The sequence below is a fragment of the Sminthopsis crassicaudata genome, chromosome 2 (genome assembly GCF_048593235.1).
Source record: "Sminthopsis crassicaudata isolate SCR6 chromosome 2, ASM4859323v1, whole genome shotgun sequence".
Taxonomy (NCBI): domain Eukaryota; kingdom Metazoa; phylum Chordata; class Mammalia; order Dasyuromorphia; family Dasyuridae; genus Sminthopsis; species Sminthopsis crassicaudata.
The window spans coordinates 396914636-396940660 of record NC_133618.1 but is presented as its reverse complement, the minus strand read 5'-3'; the positions used below and the strand labels follow the sequence as shown (position 1 = coordinate 396940660).

The 26025-nt window shown below is 36.4% G+C and overlaps 1 protein-coding gene across 1 annotated transcript in view; it reads right to left on the bottom strand.

Annotated features, from left to right (window-relative positions):
- Positions 1–26025, bottom strand: part of STK32A (serine/threonine kinase 32A) — a 138593-nt gene that overhangs the window by 13013 nt on the left and 99555 nt on the right. Inside the window, exons 8-10 of the mRNA XM_074291746.1 lie at positions 18008–18105; positions 10161–10277; positions 2132–2257 (exon numbers count right to left, since the gene is read on the bottom strand). Of these exons, the coding sequence (XP_074147847.1) occupies positions 2132–2257; positions 10161–10277; positions 18008–18105 (341 nt within the window). The remainder of the gene's footprint in view (positions 1–2131; positions 2258–10160; positions 10278–18007; positions 18106–26025) is intronic.

Below are 26025 nucleotides of genomic sequence, written 5' to 3'. Positions count from 1 at the left end.
TACTGGATGATCTCTAAGGATCCTTTCAATTCTGTTACTATAGTGGCTAGAGCACCAGGACCTGGAGTTAGGAGGACCTGAGTTCAAATACAGCCCAGATATAAGCTGTGTGACCCTGAGCAAGTCACTTAACCCTGTTGCTCAGTTTCTTCATCTGTAAAATGAGCTGGAGATGGAAATGGCAAACCACTCCAATGTCTTTGCCAGGTCAGAATGAGTTAGATGCGACTGAAACGACTCAACAACAAAATAATTAACTCACTAGGAAGGGAGCCTACCTCTGGTCTCCACCATATTAAAGAAAATTTATTAGGTTGTTCCTCCCTCTCCCTACAAAGGATTCATACAAGACTGACCATGGGACATTCTCCAACTCTGTAAGGCTTTATGGCAACAGTGATTCCCCCAAATCTGCTAGAACACACTAGTGTCTTCTTTTTTAACTGCCAGAGTAATTCTCGTCTTTACTACTTATATCTTGTCATGTGATCAGTTACAGGCCTATATTCCTGAGCAAATATTTGAAATATGTCTGTCCCTCCAAGCTGCAAGCTCCTTCAAAGACAACAGGGTATCATGGTCTCCCTGGGTTTTTGGTTTTTTTGATAGTATTTTATTTTCCAAATACATGCAAAGATAGTTTTCAATATTCACCTTTACAAAACCTTGTGTTCCAACTTTTTCCCCCTTTCTCCTCCCCTCCTGCCTCCCCAAGATGGAAACAATCTAATTAAGGTTCAACATGTGCAATTCCTCTAAACATATTTCTATATTCATCATGCTGTAAAAAAAATCAGATCAATAGGGGGAAAAACATGAGAAAGGAAAAAAGACTCAAAAAAACCCAATAAAAAGATGAAAATACTATGCTTTGATCCATATTCAGTCCCCATAGGTCTCTCTCTGGACCTGGATAGTACTTTTTATCATAAGTCTATTGGAATTGCCTTGAATCACTTTATTGCTGAAAAGAGCCTCACAGTTGATCATCACATAATCTTACTGTTACTATATACAATGTTCTGTTGATTCTGCTCACTTCACATAGCATCTCCAGACTTCTCTGAAATCAGCTTGTTCATCACTGCTTATAAGAACAAAAATTCCATAAAATTCATATACCATAGCTTATTCAGCCATTCGCCAACTGATGAGTATCCTCTCAATGTCCAGTTCCTTGTCACTACAAAAAGGGCTGCTACAAGCATTTTTGTACATGCGGGTCCTTTTCCCTCTTTCATGATTTCTTTGGGACACAGATCCAGTAGAAATCAAAGTTTGATAGCCCTTTGGGCATAATTCCAAACTGCTCTCCAGAATGGCTGAATCATTTCACAAGTCCTCCAACAATGCATCAGTGTCCAAGTTTTCCCACATCCCCTCCAACATCTGTTATTATCTTTTATCTCACATTGTTCTCCCTGTTTTCTAATCCTTAAAAGTTCTTGGCACAGAACTGAGTCCAAAGCTGATATTCAGTGAACACTAGAGGATCATTAAACATATGAATTTCTGTAGGTCTAAAACTCTGGAGTTAAAGACCCCAAATTCTGAATTTTCACTGCATTAAGGGCCTCAAACACTGTCATAAAATGCATTATCAAAGTAATTTTAAACATGACATTGCAATTGATACATTAGCATCTTATATACAGTTAATCCACACAAGTGAATTATGGAGGCAGCATTAGTATAGTGAATAGAGTACTCTGTTTTGGAGTCAGGAAGAAGGCTCAAATTCTGCCTGTGATATGTATAATCTAGGTGACACTAAACCTCTTCTTCAATCATATAACCTCTCTGCTCTCACATGTCCTTCTTGTTCCTAGGATTTAGTAAAATATAAAGGTGGAGCTCCCTATAGCAAGATCCTTCTTGAATTGAATTATGCTAATTCCCTCCTGATTCTTAGGATATACAATTTTCAATGCTGTAGAATAGCCTGAGGCAAAAGTTACAAAAACTTACATTGCAACACAACATATGAGTTTTGTCCTATAGAACCCCACTGCACTGGAATTTATAGACCCTTCAAAACAAGAAAAAAATACACTCTAAACTTGGAACAGATGTTAAAATGAACAGTGTGGGGTGAGGAAGTGGGAAGCTGGACTTCTTTCAGTTGACTTACATTAGGAATGAAAGTTGGAATCAGCCTCTTCTGCAGAACTGCATCCCAATTCACGTCAGCCATGTAGGAGCAGTCCTGGACATCTGATAGCTGAGAAAATCTGTGGTCAGGATTTTGTTCAAGCAACTGCCAAGAAAACACAAGAGTTTAGATAATGAACTATGTATGGAAAGGCTTTGTGGATAATTCCATTGTTAATGTCTTCAGATATTTCCCCACTTCCTCCTATCATATATATCCGGTTACCAACTCATAGAATCAAAGGTTTAGAATTGAGAGGAATATTAAAAATTATCCAGACCAGAAGTTAAAAACATACTGCTGAACCCACAATACTCCCAAGTGTAGCCTGAAGCAGATTAAAGAGTAATTGTAAAATATTGAACAAAATAAGTAAAAACACAACAGAACATAAATAACACTAATAGGTGCTTTTCTAAATTCAATATGCTGCCTTCAGGGATCCTTATGTGTGGCTTAATGGTTCATGTTTCTATTTGAGTTTGACACCTTGGATCTGGACCAACTCCCTCATTTTATAAAAAAGGTAACTAGCTTTCAGAAGTCTTGCTCATGGTCATTCAACTAGTAAGCAATCTGGTCAGTTCTATTGCTATAACATTTCTTGCATCAATTCCCTTTCCTCCAATGAATCAGGAACTCATTACCTCTCATCAGTCCCCTCTGTCTAACAAAGACTTCTTCCTCTCATCTCCTTAAAACTCTTCTTCCTTCTAGGATCAGCTCAAGGGCAGCTTCTGTGACTAGGAAGCTTTTCTTGAGCCTCCTAGTTGTATTGCCCTCTCCTACCTCAAATTATTATATATTTATTTAACTGTTTATATATTGTAAACTCCAGCAGGATGCAGGCTCCTTGAAAGCAAGAACAATTTTTAATTTTTAAAAGGTTTTTAATTTTTGTCTTTGTGTTCCCAATGCTTAGAATGGTGTTTTGCACAGCTGTTTGTCATGTCTGATTCTTTGTGTTCCCATTTCAGGTTTTCGAGGCAAAAACATGGAATTGTTTGCCATTTCCTTTTCCAGCTCATTTTATAGTTGAGGAGACTGAGGCAAACAGGGATGAGTGACTGGTCTAGGATCATAAGCCAGTAAGTGTTTGGGGCCAGATTTAAAATCACTCACAAAGATAAATTTTCCTGACTTCAGGCCTGGCACTCTAGCCACTGCACCACCTCCCTGCCCCTTTCCACAAACTAGGCAACTAAATAATGCTTGGTACATTAAACTGTCAAGATAAAATAAAATATTGCTATCTTAAAATACAAAAGAGAAAGCATTGAATATAGCTTTTTGAGAAAAAGAAGCTCTTTCTTTTGCAACTTTTCACTTAAGATATGCCCATTCTTTTGTTTCTACACCAGAGCCCTAATTAGAAATATTTGTACCCAGGGAGAGTAATATAAAATATTCCTGGGGAAAGCAACACAAACATTAATGGACAGGCCACTGCTAGGAGAGATGATGGAACAGGGGTAGACCAGAGATAGAATGCCACCACTGAGCTACCATATAATGGTTTCCTATTTTAACACATCTTTTTTTTTTTTTAAAAATAGCATTTTAGGGGCAGCTAGGTGGTGCAGTGGATACAGCACCGCCCTGAAGTCAGGAGGACCTGAGTCCAAATCTGGTTTCAGACACTTAACACTTACTAGCTGTGGCACCCTGAGCAAGTCACTTAACCCCAATTGCCTCAGCAAAAATAAGTAAATAAAAAATAAAATAAATAAATAATATTTTATTTTTCTAAATACATACAAAGATAGTTTTCAATATTCACCTTTGCAAAACTTTGTGTTCAAAATTTCTCCCTCTTTCCCTCCCTTTCCCTTCTCTGAGACAGCAAGGAGTACAATATAGGTCAAACATGCAATTCTTCTAACCATATTTCTGTATTTGTCACACTGCACAAGAAAAGCCAAATCAAAAGGGAAAAAACTATGAGAAAGAAGAAAACAAGCAAACAAACAACAGCAAAAAGGTGGAAATACTATGCTTTGAATCATATTAAGTCCCCAAAGTTTTCTCTCTGGATGGGGATGGCTCTTTCCATTACAAGTTTATTGGAATTGCCTTGAATCACCTCACCGTTAAAAAGAGCCAAGTCTATCACATTAACTAATTATTTTTACTGGATGCTAAGCTCAGCTTTTTTTATGCTGCTAAAGGATTGCAATTACTATCACTGTTTTTTTTTTTTTTTTTTTTAATTTGGGCCCCCTGCTTGCCCACTTCCATCACAAGGGATTACCTTAAAAACAATCACAAAACAAAAACAAATTTCCCAATTCAATGGAAATTAAGTTCTACTGGTGAACTCCTGTTTGCTTCTTTTATATCAGGCTATTAAAAATTAACTTCCTTCTCTTCAGGAAAGGGTACAAAGCACTATTCCCATAGATAGCAGTGAGTTCAAGAAGAAAATCATCAGGATGTAGTTGAAGTGACAACAGTTTCATAAAGTACACATATTCTCAAAGGCCATCATTCTCATTATGTGAAAAAAGTTCCACTAAAATGAATGTTATGTGGAGTCTTGTGATTGTAGTTTTATCTTGAAGTATCTGGAGCTGGCTTTCCACTTTGCCTCAAACAATCCCTACAAGCCAAGGATTGACTTATCAATCTACAAACGAACATTATATTTATCGTATTACAAACTTTCCCAATTATATTTTGATCCGTTCCAGCAGTTCTAGGAAACATTGCCAACCTCTTAAGGTCCACAGACAGGGAGTATGGACACACCTGGTGTAGCAGATAAAATGTTGGACTAAGAGACCTGAGTTTGAAGCCTTTTTCAGACCACTTCTAGTCATGTGTTCCTATGCAAGTCATTTACTTTTTCTCAGCCTCATTTTTCTTATCTGAAAATGAGGATAATAATGATACCCAACTCACAGAGTTGATCTGAAGTTCTAATGAGATAACATGTGAAGAAATTTGAAGAGCTTAAAGTATTATGTAAACTGTTATTCTTTAAAAAATATTTATCCATAAGGTCTCACAAGGCACTAAACTTTAAAAAAGTAAAAAAAAAAAATCAAGGGGACAACCAGTGGTAACTTTGGGGAGTTATCTCAAGACTCCAGCAATCATTTAGCTCTGCTGCATTCCCAGGATGATCATCACATCTAGCCATCAGCAATGAGACTGCTCCCTCTGGCAGTAGAATTACCTAGAAGTCAAAACTTTATTATCTCAAAAACCTGTGACTTTGGCAAGGTAGGTGCTCACTTATAAAATGCAGTATAATTCCTTATACTTTAGTGGATGGTTTCATGAGTTGCTGTTGCCAAAACTGTGGATCATTTTGGTGGGCAGCCTTTGAGCTCCAAGGCCCGTCCTCAAAGGTAATTAAATACTTGTAAGGGGCGTGGGATAAAACAAAACAAACAATCCCTGTCCTCCAAGTACTTCCATTCTACTGGGAGATTACAATATATGGTTGTTGCTCAGTCAGAACTACCTTACACTCCGATGAATTGGAGAGGAGAGAACTTGGGTCCAGATTTTGTTGTTGAGCCATTTCAATCATAGTTGACTGTGACCCCATTTGGTATTTTTTTTTGCAAAGATACTGGACTAGTATCCATCTCCTTATCCAGTTCATTTTATAGATGAGGAAACTGAGGTAAACAGGGTTAAGTGACTTATCTAGGGTCACTCAACTAGCATGTGAGCCCAGATTTAAACTGAGGAAGAGTTGTCTTCCTGACTCCAGGCTCAGAGTTTTGTTCACTGCATCAAAGTTGCCCCAATACATCCAAGGAAATAAATGTAAAATACATTTCAAGAGGAAGAGAGTACTTATAATTGGGGAGAGGGAAGGGTGTCAGAAAAATCTTCTTATGAGCGTTAGCATTTTTGAAGGAGACTAAGGATTCTCTTCTAGAAATCAGAGAGAGGCACTTGTGAAGAAGCTTAACAATAACAATAACTAGCATTTACATGGGTCTCTAAGGTTTGCAGTTCATTTTACATATATTAATTCATTTCATCCCAACAAGCAGCCCTAGGTTTTTGTTAATATAATTTTACAGATGAGGAAATTGAGGCTTAAAGAGGTTGCCCCACATCACCCAGCCAGTAAGTTCCTCAGCAGGGTTAGAACTCAGACTTTCCTGACTCTAAGTGCTATTCTTTTTGCACTGAGCCACCTTGCTGAATGGTGATGGAATATCATATTCCGGGAATAGTTGGCGACAGTTTTAACTGGAATGAAGAATACGTGAAAAAGAGAAGTGGAATGTGACTGGAAAGATAAATGGTAGTTAGATTATGAAGGATTTTATATGTCAAGTTGAGGATTTTATATTTTATCCAAGTGACAATTGGCAGCGATTGAAAGTTTTTGATTCTATTCCAGGGAACTCCAAATCTGATCCACTACCTGTTTGTTTGTTTTTTTAACTGCCCCACAAGCCAAGATTATTTTTTTAAATAGGATTATTTTCTAATATAATATAATTTTCCCATGATACAAAATATTATACCATTATAAGATTTTATTTTTAACATAATAAAACTTAGTGAATATATAAAAACATTTTTGACTTGTGGGGCTATATAAAAACAAGATTGTCAGATTTGGCCCATGATCAATATTTTGCTTACCCTTAGTACTTTAATGGTTACAAAATGCTTTTCTCAAAATCCTAGGAGGTAAGTGCCATAATTATTGTGATGCCCATTTTATAGATGAGAAAAAGGGGGACAGAGTGACCTCTTATAAATACTGACGTTAGGATTTTATTTAGGAACCCTGACTTTGGGGCCCAGCTCCTTCTACTGCACTAAATTTTAGTGACAAAGGTACCTCACCCAGCTGGCCTGCTTTATAATAGATTCAGTTAACAGATATCCGTGACATATGTGTGCAAATGTAAATTTGTTTATACCACATTATCCCTTCAAGAATGGAGGACCTTTGTGAAGAAAGAAACTTGGAGAAGCTATTAAAAGAGATGTAGATAGTCACAGCTGCCTACCATCTGTAAGGTTCCTACAGACTAATTTCTGTCACTTGGGAATCTGTTCTGAAAACACTCTTACCCACAGATTCAGGCTGAAAAATAAACACCTGGGCTGCACTAGCAATAGATGTACATCCTTGCCTTCCCTCCATAACTCCATCAGGGCCAAATGACTGTCAGAAACAAGGCTAAAGAATGCTTTATGGGCCAGACTTGCTATTTAGTTTCTACTCTGAGATTGAAATATTATTCTTTCTGAATAAAAAAAAAAAGAAAATTGATATCCTTTTTGGGGGATAGTCTAATTTTACCAACTTCTTAAAATTCTCAGGGCTTAAATCATACAAATTATCTCCTATTTTCCATCCAGATGCTGGTAAAGATAGGTAAATAAACCCTATTTTGGGATTTGAAGGGTGGGATTTCTGGGGATTGACATCTCTGGATAAGTCTTCCTACCTTTTACTTAGAAGGATCACTAAGAATTACTGAATATGGGGCAAATCCGGTGGGGGGACTGAGGACCATTCCAGAATGAACCCCCAGAATCCAACAGATGGTCTCTGATGGTCTCAAATATCATGGGAAGATGGGAATGATGGGGAAAAGTGGTCCCTCAGAAAGGGACTCTGGCAATGGGGACTTTGAGTCATAGCACAAACACAAAGTAAAGTCAACAAGCCAGAGGACCATTGGGAGTCTGAGGAGATACAATCCCCATCTGTCAAAAGGAAGCAGTTCACAGTGATTGGAAAGTGGGATGATTCTGGAGCCCTGGGCCTGGGTTCAAAAACTCCTCTGACATGACCTCGTCAAGACATTTAACTTCCTTGGGCCTCAATTTCCTTAGTTTCAGGAGCAATTCCTTGGTACAGTCCATAAAACTTGACTTCAAATCCTGCCTCTGGACATGTCTCCACATCCCTGGGCAAACCAGTTTCCTCATCTACAAAATAGGGATAAAAATAGCACCTACTTGTCAGGATCAAATGACATAATATTTATAAAGTATTTTACAAAATTTAACTATAAAACTACTATTATTATTAACATTAATGAATTTTTTCTTCATCATTAAAATGAAAGAGTTGGGTTAGCTGGTCTCAAAAGTCCCTCTAGCTCTAGAGTTCTGATTTTACTATTATTATCAGGATCACATCAATAGAAATTAGACTGAAGATTTATTTCAGCAGAACCACCAGAGGGTAGTGTCTAGCCTTGTCAGATGAAAATGTTATTGTGAGCAATTGTTCTCCATGTCTCAGTTATCTTTTGTTCTAAATTCATTTTTGCGATGTCCACTTTGCTCCACATTTGGCATTTTTTCTACACTAAATTATTTTGTATTGTTAATAGTCTTTCTATGTGTATATCTCTTAGAGTTCCTACCAATTGATAAATTCCTACAAGGGAATATAGTTCGTGGAATCATCTAGCCCAGTTTTAGAAATATAGTATATAGTATAAATATAAATATACTACATAAATATATTAGATAATTATTTCTCCATAAACTCATTCTCTTCTAATATTCTAAGCATCTCTAAGGTAAGGATCATGTTTTATGTTTCTTTTGTAACTCCCACATTGCCCAACACATAGTAGGTGCTCAATAAATACCTGTTGAATTCAATTTAACAAGTGTTCAACAAGTATTTATTTTATAATATAAATATAATACCAACACCAAGGTTAGAAAGATACAAAACAGCATAGTTTCTGCCCTGAAGGAGCTCAGACCTACACGGTGCACCTGTGTGCATGCTGCTCTAAGAGTCAGGGCTGTCAGTTATTGTTACCCATGTGACTTTAGGAAAAACACCTTTCCTCTCCAGATCTCGTTTCCTCATTTGTATTTAATGGAGGACTAGCCACTGGGAAATTCATCAATGGCCTCCCATGCACAGTCATCAGGACTGGGCTCAGTGGCCTAGTTACACATAAATCAATAAGGCTGGACTACATGGCCATTCTTCCAACATAGAATCTTTTATCTTTTGTATGACTGGTTTCCTAGGTGATGCAGGGGACAGAGTACCAGGCTTTGAGTCAGGAGGACCTGAGTTCTAATCTGGACTTAGACACATAAATACATAACCCTGGGCAAGTCATTTAACCCTATTTGCTGCAGTTTGCTCATCTGTAAAAATGAGCTGGAGAAGGAAATGGAAAATCACTGCAGAATTTTTGCCAAGAAAACCCCAAATGGGGTCATGGAGAGTCGGATATGACTTAAATGGCCCAACAAAAGCATGACAGGTTCACCGATAAGTATGAAACAAAGTATGGTGTATACAGAGAAAGTACTTTAGGGAAATTTGAGGAAGGAGAGAACATTGTAATCTAGCAAATTAAGTGAGATAAAATAGAAGTACCTTAAAAATATGAAAGGACTATGCAAGTATAAGGGCTTATTATTTTTTGAATAGTAATTCTGATGATGGAATCTTAGGACTCAAGTTCAAATCCTGACTCTGACATTAAGTATGGAACATCTGGCAAGTTGTTTCCCTTTCCTGAACCCCAATTTCCTTTCTGTAAAATGGAGAGCATAATACTTGTACTATTTGGCAACCAGAACCACTGTGGAGAGCAAGTGGGATGAAGTATTTATGTTTAAGATACTAAGATCATAGAAATATACCTGAGAGAGGATCTTAGGGGCTAAAAAAGCCAAACCCCTTTATTTCTTAAAAAAAAATCACTTATTTTTAACATTCATTTTAGAAAAATGAGTTCTGAATTCTATTCCTCCAGTTCTTTCCTCACCCTTTGAGAAGGTAAGCAAAATGTCAATTATATGTGTGAAATCATATAGACTATTCCTAAATTGGCCATTTCACCCCCATATTTTATAGATGAGGAAACTGAGGCAGATAGGTTAAGTGATTTACATAAGGACACATAGCTAGTAAGTATGTGAGGCAGGATTTGAAACCAGAACTTCCTGATTCTAAGTGCAGTGGCCTGAAAGTATATAGTGCAGTATAACCCCTAGGGAGTCATGGGGACCATGCTGCCCCTCCACTTACCTTTTTCAGCAGAGTCACCATTCCCACTGACCACGAAGCCGGGTAGGTCACAATTGCTGTCTTAAACATGTGAGCAATGTCATGGGTAGATGCTCCAGAGCGAATCTGATACGGCCTCTGCAAAAATATAACGAGAAATTTACTTCTTTTTGGCTGGGGAAGGGAGAGGAGAGAGGAAGACAGAAAACCCTTCCCTTGGAAATGTTCCCAGGTCAGGCATTCAATAACTAAAATATTATTATGTAGTTTCTAATGCTTCCCCCATTGCTATCGTCAATAGAGCCTCTGAAAATCAGCGTAGAGCCAGGCTTAGCCCAGCTGAAGTAAATAGATTAAACACTGGGTTGTAAACACAAGAGCAGCTACAATAAATCCAATGAAATGAGGCAGCTCACAAAGGAAAGGATCCTGGAAGAAAAAAGTAAAAAATCCACCACCAACAAAGAGCCACCACCTAGCGGAGTTGTGGCCATTACAGCCAAAACAGAGGCATTAAATCTAGGGCCAGGAGAAAGCCGAGTGGCCAGGTCACCTTTGCAACCAAGCTGCAATAGTGTTTGGATCAAGGTTGGAGGCTAAGCAGGTCAGACGTGGGAGGTCTCAGGTGGGCTCCCCTTCCCCGTTCTGTTTGCACAAAGTGGAAAGAGAAATTGGAAACCAAGTAACTTGGCTCTGGTACTGTTGTAATGATGGGTCAGTAAGCTCCCTTTCTGTATCTCAGTTTCCTTTTCTCTGAAACGAAGAGTTTGATCCAACTAAAATTGCTTTCCAGTTCAAATCCCAGAACACTATAAATGGTGATAAAAGCAGAAAGCTGCATAAGAAATACAATTTTGGTTATTGTCCTGGGTCCCTGATGTCCTAGGGAAGAAGATTTCTTTGGGACCACTGTCTGGATGAAATGTTATAGTCCTGAATACATTTGTAGACTTTTTTTTTGAGGGGTAGAGAGAGGAGAGGACTCATTTTACTTTGCTTTGAAAAAATAAATCACTTTCACAAAATCCGCAGTTTATCCATCCGAAGACAATTCCAGTGGATGACACATTTAAGAAATGGCATGGTGAAATAAACAGATTACTAGAGCCACAGAAGACTTGTATTGGAGTGTTGCCTTTCTGCAAATTTGGGTTTCAATTGCTTAGCCCTACATTTTCTCTTTGGAAAGATAAGTCTGGGCTGTGAAGTGCTGCTGAGGTTTAGGTTTTATTCCTGTTTTTGAAAGATTTTCATTTAATACATTTACTGTATATTTTATGAGCAACTTGGAGGTGAATAATAACTAAATATTTATATAGTACTTACAATGTGTCCAGGGCAACTAGGTGGTGCAGTGGATAGTGCCTTGAGCCTGGAGTTCAAATGTTACAAGACATCTAAAGATTTGTGAACTAGATTTCTTTTTTTTTTTTTTTTTTTTTTAAAGGACTATCTCTTAAACTCAAATCACTCTGGCTCTCATTGATTGGTCAATAATAGGTTCCTGTAGCAAAACTGGCTCATTTCTTTCCTTTTTTTGCAAAAAGTTTTATTGTTTTGTTTTTACACTGTTAGAATGTTCTTTTACATTGTCCCCATCTCACTGAATCCTCCTTAATAATAGACACATATGCATGTGTGTGTGTTTGTATATGCATGTATATATACATCTACCCACATATATATACACATATACACATCACATATATATGCACACATTATATGTATATGTATGTATATTCCATTATATCAAATATATGTATATATATGTGTCTCCATAAATTTTGCTTAAATATTTTTGATAGACTGTATATATATATACATATATGTAATGTGGTCACATATGTATATATGTGTATATATATATATATATTCCATTATAGTGGGAAAATGTAAGCAAAATTAACAAAGATATATTTATATCTATTTATATATTGCCATTATAACAGAAATATTGATATAGGAACCAGTCTGACTGTGTATATACCACATTTCATAGCCGTGGTTCCCACTTCTCTGCTGAGAGGAAGAAGCTGTATTTTCTTATTAACTCTCTAGGACTAAAGTTCATTACAGTCATCAGAGTTGAATGTCTTCTGATCATTGTTATTATTTACATTGCTGTAGTCATTGCTTTCTTAGATCAGCTTTCTTCATTCCATATCATCTCATGCCTTCCCATTTCCAATGGGCCAAGATGAAGAGCCAGTCTCCAGTTTCATGAATAAATAGTCAAAAGATTGAAAAAAAAGTTTCAGGAGAAAAATTCAAATGACCAAGAGCCACATAAAAGAGATTATTAATAATGAGAAAAATGCAAAATAAAGTAATGCTGTTTTACCTCACACCTAACAAACTGTCAAGTTTGATAAATCAATGATTGATCAATGATGGAGGGAGTGGAGGAAAGTTAGGCATATCACATTAGACTGTGAGTACCATGGGATCAGAAAGTATTTTTTTTTACTTTTCTTTGTATTCTCTGCATTTAGCACAGTGTGTGGCAAACGGTAGGCTTTTAATAGATGTTTACTGACTGATATTACAGAGATATGCCATTATGGGTGAGGAAAATGTCTCTATTATTAGTCTTGGTTCCTGTGCAGTCAGTTTTATGGAACTGTTTTTTCCCCTCTTTATTTTGTTTTCTTTGTTCTAAGAGATGACTCTTTTGAAGAAAGAAGGAAGAAAAGACATATTTAGAAATTAAAGAGGTGAAAAATAATGCTCTTAAAATTTAAAAAAATGAAAGTAGATTTTAGTCAGATCCATCATCTCTTCACTCTTTACTTTCTTTTCAATTGATTGCAATTGATCTTCCTCCTCAGCCCTCTCCTGAAAGTAATCTCTTTAAGATGACTAATACTGACCTAATTGACACATCCAGTGGTCTTATGAAGTCCTCCTCTTTGGCATTGCTGCCCATTTACTCCTGTTGGCTACTCTCCCCTCCCATAGCTTCAAATATCAAGCAGTAACAGTTTTTAGGTATTAAACTGAAAACCATTTAATTGGCTAGTGTCTTATGTAGAGTTCATAAACAAAGAAAAATTGAAGAGCACAAAATGGAACAGAAATATGGTTTGAAATAAGTTAATTTATGACAAATTGATGGTTGGAACACTGAGTCTAGAGAAGTTAGAATAGACTAAGGGGCACATTTGTCAACAGTTATGATTGAGCTCAAGATTCTAGGGAACATTTTCAAGTTCATTTTCTCTTTAAAACTTGTTTCTTTCTAAATAATAACTTGTAAATGTTGAAATGATTATTTAACACCCTCTCTGTGAGATTTGGCAGTGTTGATAATTGTTCATAAATGGTTGATACTCTGTTCTTTCTTGTCTGCACATACTATTCAAAATACCATTTACAACTTAATCTGTATTTTATAGAACTGCAAGAGCCTAGATTTAGAAGAGAGTTTAAAGGTCAACAAATCCAACCCCCTTCTTCATCCCCTTCATCATGCCTTCCAAAGCATCCTTACAGGTGGACATTTGCCCTGAGAACTCACTACTTTTACAGAACATATTGTTCTATTTTCAGACAGTTCTCATTATAATTCTTTCTTAAGTTGGAATTGAAGTTTTCCTCCTTGTAACAGAAGCTGAGAAAATGTGCGTATTCTTCCAGACAATAGTCCTTGAGCTATTTGAAAGCAACTATCACATCTCCATTGTCTTCTACATTTATCGAAAGAAGCCTGGTAATATAATTCGTTTCTCTTCTTATTCTATTGATTTTGATGGCAAAAGTAATTTTTTCCCATTAGAATTTCAAGCTTAATCATAGTTATTTTTAATTACTCTAAGTAACCTAGAGAAAGGATTCTTAATATTTTTTCTGAGATAGACCCCTCCTTGGAAGTATGATGAAACCTATGGATGTCTTCTCAGAATTATATTTAAAAGACATAAAATAGAATACGTAGAATTACAAAGGATATCAATTATATTGAAACATATTTATCAAAATATTTTTTAAAACATAAGGTTTTGCAAGGGTGAATGTTGAAAATCATCTTTGCATGTATTTTTAAAATAAAATTTTTAAAAAAAACTTTTAAAACTCTAGATTAGAAACCCCTGATGTCTTAGAGTAGCCTTTTCTCAAGGCCTTGCTAAGTCAGAATTCCTCATAATGAGGTGACACAGAGAAGGGTTTAGTGCTATGGCTATCCAAATGAAATTAATGCTAAATATATGTAATTTGGGATTATCTATACTGCATTATCTCTACCTTTTCTCTTTTCTATTAATATGAAAAACCACTTAGCAAATATTTGAACTGAGCACATCTTGTAACAACGTTTAAAGATATATTTGGGAACCTTGAATTTAAAAAGTAATCATTTTGTAAAATGTGTTCAAAGTTGTTTTTAAGTAATTATTAGATTTATTTTTTGTTTTATTGCATGGGACTCCAGTAAGCCAATGCAAACATGTTTTTAACTGTTTTATAGCTTGCATTAATGTTTTTTGAGTGTGTGATGTTTAATGTAGGTCAGATGATAGAAACCTAATAAATAATTATTTATTGAGTTCATATAAGCTAAACAAGTAATTATTGAATGATGCCTCAGAGAGTACAACTCTACTTGTAAATGTTGAAGAGCTGATAGCCTTAGGTCATGGATTTGGCCACTGAGATAATCTCCTTCTGGTAAGGAAATGTCATGATATTGTTATCAATTTATCTGCAGAATCTTCACTTCCAGTTCTGTGCTACCATACAGAATAGCTTCCTGAAAGATCTCATTCTATTGAAGTTAAGGCAGAGAGGACGAAAAATCCAAAGTATGGGAGCAAGTACCAAAAAACTGTTACACTCCCAGAGAGGAGTTTAGAATATGAGACGAACCTTTTAAATTCTTATCACTTTCCTTTAATTAGACAGGCTAAGATACACTCTCTCCTTTTTTTCCCTATTTACTAAAGTGATTCAGATTTTATTTTCACCAGCATAGTGTTCCAAGTCCAATAATAAGCAATGCTCAAATGCCCATTGTGACCATGGTCACTTCCTCCTAAGACTCCACAGTATCACCCTGCAAAGGGAAGTCTAGGGCCAGATACTTAGTGTGACAATCAGGAAAAGTCAACAAGAATTTATTGAGTGCTTATCATGTATGAGATACTGTGCTAAATGGTGGAGATTTAAAAAAAAGACAAAAAATATTCCTTGCCCTCAAGGGCACAAGATTTTATACAGAGTATATAGAGAGTATCAAATGGGTTTTAGGCTTTATAAATATTATAAGTCTTGGTACTCTAATTGATGTCCTACTAAAGAAGTTAGAGCAAAGGTCAAAATGAATACAAATAACAAAAAAAGGGAAAAAAGGCACTTACAACAATCCCTGTTGACCTATTTAAATAAGCTACGAACTCTGAAAATAACAAATGATTAAAAGCAAAGACATGTACTCCATTGTTGCCAATTCTTAAGGTCATTGATTTAGAACTAGAAGGGGCCATTGAGGCCATCTGGTGCAGCCCCTTAATTTTGCAAATGAAGAAACTAAGGCCCAGAGAAATTAAATAATTTGCCTAATATTAAATAGATGGTAAGTGGCTGTGCTGGAATTAAAATTGAACCAATTGAAATAATAAGCATAATAAGGTTAAAAAAATCCCTGGAAACCACTTTGTCCACTAAATATGATAATTCCTTGTTGAGGAGACTTAGTAGCAAAGAAGTATAAAATGAATTATAATTTAAATTCATAGTCAAAACATTACAGAGGAGGTCAATAGAAAGTTATAAGCAGTACTTCTGGGCAAAGAATTAAAGAAGCAATAGGAAAATATGTCTGCAAAAAGTTTGGCATGAGATCCAACCAAATGAAATCAGGTGAAGAGCTGTCATCGATGAAGCTATAATAAATAGATAGATAATAAATCCATGGGAAATGAAACACTTTCCAGTGTTTTAATAATAATCTTTTCTCATCCTAGATCACAGTAGTGCCACCATATTTATGCTATTAGATGGATCAGAATCCAGTGAATTATTTAAAAAAGCAGAAATGGCAACAAGGTAAAATGGCTAGAAAGCAGTTTAGTGAGAAAAAAAAAAGATCTTTTAGTGGATTTTAGGGATTTTAGTGGACAGTAGGCTCAATTGGATGAGTAGGTTGGGATGGAGAGCTGGGCCTGCAGTCAGGAAAGCTGCAATCAAATGTGGTCTTAGACATTTACTACCTATGTGACCCTGGGCAAGTCATTTTCCTTATTTGTAAGATGATTTGGGGATGGCAAACTACTCCAGTATCTTCACCATAAAACCCCCACATGAAGTCACAGTCAGCCGTGACTGAAGTCTCAATATGAGTCAATAGCATAATAAGGTAATCAAAACAGTGAATAAAATCATAGTCTCCGTTAAGAAAGATATAATTACCAGGACCATGGAGATGATAGGCCTGCTGTTCTCTGCCCTGGTAAGAAAACATCTGGAGAAATGCATTCACTTATAGGGAGATCATTTTAGAAAGAGCTTTGATAAATAGGAGCTCAGCTAGAATAGGAGCTAATGTATAGGGCCTGAATACCATGGTAGCACATGTGGATCAGAGAAATAAACTCCCACAAAATATTTACAAGGGCCCTTCTTGTGAAAAGAGCCTTTCCATTCTACCGTCTGTCCTTTGGACCAAATCTGAATTCTTTTATGTCTACTGTGTGGGTATCCAGGGGTCTAATCCTGTTCTTCAGTTCTGCTATTTCCTGTCCAGAATTTCATTCTCCTGACCTTCCTCTTCTCTTCTCCTTCCAATCTCCTTTCTTCCTACTAAGATACTACAGAATTCTCAACATGAGATGCCCAAAATTACACCAAGGACTTTTGATCATTATTTTTTAGTGGATGTATTCCAACCCTGAGGGGATAATACCAGAGGTGCTCTCATTCACCTGCCTGCTTTCTTTCTTTCTGGTACTCCCCTAGCTTTTCTCTCCTCCACATCCCCTTTTATCAATGTTCATCAAGAAGAGTGTTAGAAAACGTTTGCAAGTATGCCTCTGAATGAAATGAATTATCGCTAGAAAAATCAATAGAAACCTTCATTTGTCTCCAAGAAAAGACTCTTTCCATTAGTGCAATTTTTTTTGTTTGTTTTCAGGAAGACAACTCTATTTTGCCCCTGAACCCAGAACTTCAGAATGGAGTGCCAGCAAGGAATTCAACATGACAGGGCATGAATGGTGTTGCATTAATAATTCACACCTGCTGGAAGTGGGTAGTTTCTCAACTAGTGTGTCATGTTGTGATTGCAAAATGACTTTCTTCAAATATACAAATATATTTACATGAGTTACTTAATGAATAGTACTGCAGTCATCACTTGGGAGATTTCTATTATTCAAATTACTCCTTCAATTTCTGGTGCTTAATTTAATGTTAACCAACATTCTGAGCCCCATGCTGAGTGATGGGGAATTAATCTGCATGAAAATCACATAGATTCTTACCGGCTCTTCGTTGGGCTGCAGCATGGATATTTTGCTGTCAATTCAAAAGTGGGAAGTGGAGGAGGCAGAGCTTGGAGATATACTGAGTTATTATAGGTTGGTGCACCCTTTCCTTGTAAAACACTGTCCACTAAAATCCCTAGATCTTTTTTTTTTTTTTTTTCACTAAACTGCTTTCTAGCCATTTTACCTTATTGCCATTTCTGCTTTTTTAAATAATTCACTGGATTCTGATCTATCTAATAGCATAAATATGGTGGTCTAAGATGTGATTTAAGATGAGAAAAGATTATTATTATTATTATTATTATTATTATTATTATTATTATTATTATTATTATTATTATTATTACAGTGTGGTGTGAAACAAACTGGAATAAAATTTTACTATACCCGGCCTCTCAGCAGCTCATAAGCAGTCACTCCCAGGGACCACCAGTCAACAGCAAAGGAGTATCCTGTTTGTCTTCTTGAGGTGAACATTTCAGGGGCTGGAAGATAAAAAAAATGGGACTAATGATTACGCCCAGGTTCCTCATCAATGAATAAATCCATTGAACCCATGACACCTTGCAAAAGCATCAGGGGACTTCTGTGCTAGACAAACTGAGCCTTCTGGGGCTTTTTGATCATGTAATCACTGTAAGGAACGCTAGGTGACTAATTATTTTTTAATTTTTTGGAATAAAACAAGAATTTCCCACAACATAGTTCAATTTAAAACAAGACAACGGTACATAAAACTACTAATCTCCTATGCACCATTTTATATTCCTTTCAAATACACAAGAAATTTGTCATGTAAATTTCTTTCCCCCTCCTTTTTGTGCATTTCTGCCCCCTTTTATCTTCCCCTTCCCAGATAGATACAACTATACAACTCTCTATATAGCTATATATAAGTATATGTGTAAAATTATTCTCTACCTATTCTATACCTCTATTTATTAGTTCTTTAGATAGACAGCACCATTCTTTACATGTTCTTTAGAGTTAATTTGGGCATTTATAATAGAGAAAATAACTTTCGCTAAAAGTTGTCCGTAAAACATTATTGCTAATCCAATAAACGATATTCACTATAGGTGACTGATATTTATACATGAGCCTCATTTAGCACTTGTAGCTGAGTTTGTTAAGACTTATTTTGTTTTCTAGAGAAATTTTTATTTTCTAAAATTGACAAAGCACTTTGTTTAGGTTCACTATTTCATTTGATTTCTCAACAACTCTGCAATATAGTTACTTTTATAACTCTCATATTACAAGTAGTTTTGGAGATAATGTTCTGGACAGTTTATAAACAACTGTTAGTACTGTCATGATAAAAAGTCCTGGAGTCCACCACAGAATGTCTGTTTGATGGACTTATCTAAACTTTTCTTTTCTGAATTGCAAAAGTAAAAATGCAAAGCAAAAACCTACAATACCTGTCACCAAAACCAAGATTTTAAAAATTTCTGACCTAATCTCAAAAGCAGGAGTCACCTACATAAGAAGGGAAAAATAGGGCCAATGTCTCCAGAAAGAAAAGTATCTGATAGCTAGACCTACCTAACCTTTTTTCTTCCTTGAAGGTGATTTCATTGATGAGGGTTCTAAGAGGAGGTAAATTTCCCATAACAATGCAGATCAGCCTTGTTCTTTATTAGTCTCAGGCAGTGAGAGGTTGGGTAATTTGCCCACTTTCACAAGCTACAGTGTTATAAGAGGGACTTGAATCCTAATTTTCCTAATTTAGGGAGCAGCTCTTCTCTGCTCTATCACATTGGCCCAAGTAACTCAGGCAAAAACAAGAAAGAATGGATTCTCATTCAAGAAATATGGGTGTGGCACTAGGATTGTTTTCATTGAGGTATTATGTAAGTTTTCTTTTCCAGCTTCACTCCTGTAGAAAAAAATATGAGAAACACCAATTTTTTTGTTGTTGCAAAAGCAAGGTAGACAGATGATGCATTTAAACTAAGCCACAAGAAAAGGGAGGGGGGAGATGGTTTCTTTTCAACCTTCTCACCATGGAAACCAGATCCAGACCTTAGAATGATGAAAACCGTAGAGACATATGTCACTCCTGAAAACAACGATTTGAAATGTTGCAAACATGGGCAACTGGGCTTACCAGATCTTTTTATTCCTCTTTTTATTATTTGAGTACTAGAATCTAGGACAGAAATGGGCTAAATTACATGCTCTCATTTATTTCAACTGTGACAATAAAAGGATTTATTTCATCACCTAGTATTTGGAAACTGTAATTCAGTAGTTTCTGAAGTTCCATAAAATGAGATTCATTTTTCTCTTGTAAAATTTTCTTTCTAGTTGCTCTGGGGATTGGGACTATTTTGTTAGCTCTTTCTTTCTCTCTATGTCTGTTTTTTCTTTGTGTCTCTCTCTGTCTCTCCCTCTTCCTCCCCTTCCCTTCCCATTGCCTTTCTCTTTCTTCTTCCTTCTTTTCTCATTCTCCCTCTCCCTCCTCCTCTCCTTCCCTCCCTCCCTCCTTTTCCTTCTCCCTCTCCTTTTTCATCCCCCCCCACATAGCTAAATAAAGAAGTGAATGAAATACTAAAGGGAATAAATGAACTATCACTAGGAAAGCAAGCTTCTTCAATTGTCACTAAAATCTTATTCCTGGCTTTGTAGTCTGCTTCTCTTTGTTCCTCACCCAGGTAGGGCTCTATTCCCTTCCACTCCCCAGCTCCTTGTGCACGGGGATTTTGTTGTTCATTTGTGTCTTATTCTTTGTGACCTTATTGGAGTTTTCTTGGCAAAGACACTGGAGTGGTTTGCCATTTTCTTTTCTATTTTATTTTACAAACAAGAAAACTGAGGAAAATAGATTTTTCCTGGGGGTTACACAGCTATCAGGTGTCTGAAATCACATTTGAACTCAGGTCTTTCTGACTGCAGGCTCAGAGCTCTTTTGTACCTAGCTGTCTACCCACAGGTTTTAGGGGCATATTGTTTATCTCTGCATTATTTTTCCACTTGTTAAGCATTTGTTATTGAAGCGAATTGTTTAGAGATCCTCCAATAAAACTGCAGTATGGATGCTGGGGAGGTTCCAAGCCTGGGTTTTGAGTAGCCTAACAAATGTAAAATGACAGTCAGAAGGAGAACAAAGCTCTTGACATTGGAATATGAGAAATAAGGCCATAAGAGACATGTCCAAGAGTAAGGACTTCTCTGCCCAAGACTGTTTCTGGTGAAAATAACCCACTTAGCAGAGGAGGAGGCCTTTATTTTATTGGCTGAGTATCAGTCTGTTTTATCCCCCATTCAGATCACAGTCCAGCTATAGGCTGTGAAAAGACTCTTTAGCAAAGAAAGAGTCTTTAAGAGTTTTTGTGAAGGAAAAATTTTATCACCAGGAGAACAAGTTGGTATTGAACTTTAAAAGCTCAGCTTGGCTGATGGTTCCCCTACAAACATGCAGATTGTCATTAAGAGGTGATGCTGAATAAATAGTATAATAAAATACAATAAACTTGAGTTAGAAGCCATGGGTTCAAATCCTAGCTTTGCCACTTATGTGCTGCCTGTGTGTTTTTTTTTTAAAGTTTTATTTTATTTATCTATTTAATATTTTTCCTTAGTTACATTCAAAATAAAAAATAATTCTTTTACATTGTTTTAAAACTTTTTGAGTTTTAAGTTGTTTCCCTTATCCCCACCCTCAATTACAAAACCACTCATGAAATTATGCAAAACATTTCCATAAAAGTCAAGTTGTGAAAAATTAAGTTTAAAAAAAAGAGCTAGAAAAAGAGAGAATGGTTCAATCTCTAGGTTGTGTCTAAAAAGACAATCAGTTCCTTCTCTGAGTATAGACAGGATTTTTCATAAGTCCTTCAGAATAATAATGGATTATTGTACTACTGAGAATAGCAAAGTCATTCATAGCTGGTCATCCCAGAACATTGCTATTATTTTGTATAAAATACATTTCACTTTGCTTGAGTTCATGGAGGACTTTCCAGGTATTTTTTCACTGAGAGTATCCTACTCACCATTTCACAAAGAGCAATGATATTCCATATAAACACACACCACAGTTATTTGAGCCATTTCCCAGTTAATGGACATCTCCTGAATTTCCAATTTTTTTGGAAGAGAGTTCCTCAGAAAAGAGTTGCTATGAATATTTTTTGTACATATAGGTCACTTTCCTTTACGTACTGCCTATGTGATCTTGGCAAAGGCTCTTTGCCTCTTTGCCCATCTTCTCTGGGGCTCAGTTTCCTCATTTGTAAAAGGGGAATATTGAAGGAAAGAGATAGTTGGCCACTGAAGTCCCTTCCACTTCTTATTCTGATTTTATTAAGCCACTTCTATGTAAATATTATAATCATGAGAAAATTGTTTAAATTGCCTACAATCATTCCTGTTAATCATCTTAGTTCCTTATAACCCGATGTAGCAGATAAAATACTGGTATTTGAGTCAGAAAGACTCAAAGAATTCTATCTCAAATACATATTTGCTTTGGGACCCCGGGAAAGCCACTTGTCCTCACTCCACCTCAGTTTCCTCGTTTATAAAACTAAGAACAATAGTAGCATGTATCTTGTAGGGTTGTTGTGAGGATCTCATTTAAGTCCTAGGAAAATCTGTGCAAACCTTAAAGTGCTTATACAAATGTGAACTTCTGTTGTTATCTCATTTTAAATTCTCTTTTCTATAGAGTTCACATAGAAGAGGTCCTTGGATAGGTGAAAATTCTGTTATTATTCTTTTGCATATTTAACATTCTGTAGAATATTACACAAGTGAATAAAAATAATTTATTTTTCTTATGTGTTTTTTCACCTGAGGCAATTGGAGCTAAGTGACTTGCCCAGGGTCACACAGCTAGGAAGTGTTAAGTGTCTGAGGGCAGATTTGAACTCGGGTCCTCCTGATCAGGGCTGGTGCTCCATCCTCCTAGCGGCCCCTATAATTTCTTTCTGTAGTTAAAGAAAAGTACTAGGATATAAACTCATCCACTGCAATCTCATAGAAAGCATCTTTAGCATGTTTCCCATGGCAGAAAGGCCATCAGGGTGATCTGTACCTAATTCTGTTTCCACATAACTTTAATTTATTCTACTAAGTATCTGTATTTTGAGAACTTTTCACTTCATGAAACTTGGAGTTTCAATATGGTTCTTAAGTTTTTATGAGTCCACATTATGTTTAAGTATTGATGATGACAATGGTAGTTTGCTGCTTCTTCATCATCATTAACAGAGGCATCAAGTTATGGTGGATATAGAAAGCTGATCTTGGAATCAGCAAGTCCTGGATTCAGGTCCTGCCTTTGAAAAATATTAGTTGTGTGACCTTAGACAAATCACTTAATCTCTAAGCCTAGAATTGTGGAATAATCGCTATTTTGAAAGAACAGAAAGTTTCCTCACTATGAGTGCCTTATGCTAATAGAATTCCAGTCCAAGTTAAAAAAAAATTCATTCTCACCAGACATACCCCCAAATTAATCCCTTGCCTTCGACTAATGTCACCACCCAGTACCCTGTTGACTGCTGGTGCTCCAGGGTTAGACAGGCTCAGGTCCTGCTGTCATTTAAGTAACCTGACATTCAACTGAACAAATAATCTTCCCTGAAGTTGGCTGCTATGAGTTTCTCAGCCAAAGCCTAATGACTGCTTGTGTGACTGACAACTAAATTCTCAGAGGAAAAAAGGGAATGATGAAGCTGTGGAACAGAGGTGACAGTCCTTGGGGGAAGCGGCAGCGTGCATGCAAATCATCCCCTGCTGGTGCCAGCAGCGATACTCATGATTTGCATGAGCTGGGGACTGACTTCATTATAAGGCACAAGTGGCTCCTTGGATGCTCCTGGTGCATGGGGAGGGTCCGCTGGAAAGTTTCAATAATCTCCATAAAGCAAAATAACAACTACTGAGTCAGGACTCAGGGACTGCCTGTAGGCCGGGCCATTTCATCAGGGAAGTCGGCCCCAATCCCCACTCAGCTTGTACCACTGGCCCTGCTAGCCCATAGGTCCCAGCGACTTATTCTCCTCCTCAATGACTGCCCAGACTTTCTGCATCACAAATATCTGACTTGATGGACTTGCCAAGATAATTAAAAATAATCATCATCATAAGGATGACTGGCATTTATGCAAACTTTGTCATTTATAAAGTATGCTGTATAGACATTAGCTCATTTGAACCCAGATTAGTGTTTGTTTTCCCCTAGTCTTTTCTATTTATTAGCCTCAGGATTTTTAGCTAATTTTTTAAAGTGACAAGAATCATAATTATAATAGCCAATATTTATATAGCACTTTCAGGTTTAAAAAAGTTTTTCTTATGCTATCTTATTTACTTCTCCCCAAAATGGGGTGAATTAGCTACTAGAAATATTGTTATCTCCATTTATGGATGGGGAAACAAGTCTCAGAGAGGTTAAACTGTTTGTTCAGCTTTCTAAAAGTTGGGTGGTAGACACCTAATTGGCGTCTAAGTCCTGATTCAATAGGTTGTCATTTTGATTTACGGAGATCATCGGAAGAATCCTGAGAAACACTAGTAAGCATTCCCAGTGCACCAGGAGAAGCCAGTAGTTCTAGAGAGAGAGTATTCATTTCCAGTCTTTTCTGACTCCAAGGCTGCATTGTTTTTATTATATGGCATAAAATCAAGAATGTTTAAAGAAGTTTTCCTGTTGACTATAAAACAGTAATCTAAGAAATAATATTGTGACTATTTTTAGAAGGGAAGGGAGGGGGGAGAAAGTTTTTTAAAGGATGAAGTTGGCTGTCTGGCATTTAAAGCCTTTTACAATCTGGTGCTAATCTCACTATCTTTCCAGCCTTGTATATTAGAAGCTTCCCATACTCTGTAAGCCAAGCAAAATGGATTTCCTACTATTCCCCACACCCATGACTCCATCTCCCATTTTTGTTCCTTTATTTACAGTGCATTCCCTCCTTTATTCCACCTCTTGGAATCTCTAAGGTCCTTCAAAAGTCAGTTCAAGCATCACCTTCTATAAGAAACTTGTCCTGATTCATCTATTTTCTTGCCACAAATCACTTTGAATCTAAATACTAATACTAAAATATGGTTTCTTCCAATGGAATACAAACTCCTTGAACAGATGCTCTATTTAATGTTTGTCTTTGTGTGTTTAATTTTTGGCACAGCTTGGGTATACAAAAAAATCCTTAAAAAATATTTATTATTGACAGTATGCCTGTTATAGAGCTGTTGCCTTGCACTTTAAGTAGGTAACAACATGTGAAAGAAGATGGTCTGGAAGTACCTTATTTCAAACTATACTCCAAAGCAGTTATTATGAAAACAATCTAATACTGACTAAGCAAAAGAACAGTGGGTAACTAGAACAAATGAGGTACACAATACACTATGATAAATGAGCATAGTAATCTAGTGTTTAATAAAACCAGAGATCCAGGCTTTGGGGGTAATAACTCACATTTGACAAAAATTGCTGGGAAAACTAAAAACAGTTTGGCAGAAAGTAGGGATATACCAGCATCTCATATCATATACCAAGAAAAAGTCAAAATGGATAAATAGATTAGATATAAAGGGTGATAACTTTTTTTTAAATTAAAGCTTTTTATATTCAAAATATATACAAGGATAATTTTTATCATTCATCCTTACAAAACCTTGTGTTCTAATTTTTCCCTCCCTTTCCTCCAATCCTCCCCTAATATATATTAAACATGCGCAATTCTTCTATACATGTTTCCACAAATATGCTGCACAAGAAAAAATCAGAATAAAAAGGAAAAAAATGAGATAAAAAAACAAAATGCCAGCAAACAACAACAAAAAGATTGAAAATATTATGTTGTGATCCACACTCAGTTCCCATAGTCCTCTCTCTGGGTATAGATGGCTCTCTTCATCACAAGATCATTGGAACTGCCCTGAATCATCTCATTGTTAATGAGAGCCACGTCCATCAGAATTGATCATTGCATAACTGTGCTGTTGCCATGTACAATGACCTCCCAGTTGTACTCATTTCACTTAGTATCATATAACTCTCTCCAGGCCTCTCTAAAATCATCCTGCTGCTTGTTTCTTACAGAACAATAATATTCCATACCATTCATATGCCATAACTTATTCAGCCATTCTCCAATTGATGGGCATCCATTCAGTTTCCAGTTTCTTGCCACTACAAAGAGGGCTGCTACAAACACTTTTGCACATGTGGGTCCCTTTCTCTACTTTATGATCTCTTTAGGATACAAGCCCAGTAGAAGCACTGGTAGATAAAAGGGTATGTACAGTTTGATAGTCTAAAGGGTGATAGCTTAAGTAAATTAGGGGAACATGGAAAATTTTACCTCTCAATTTTATAGATTAGAAAAGAGTTTATGACCAAACATGAGATAGAGAGGATCTAGCAAAATGGAAGTAAAATG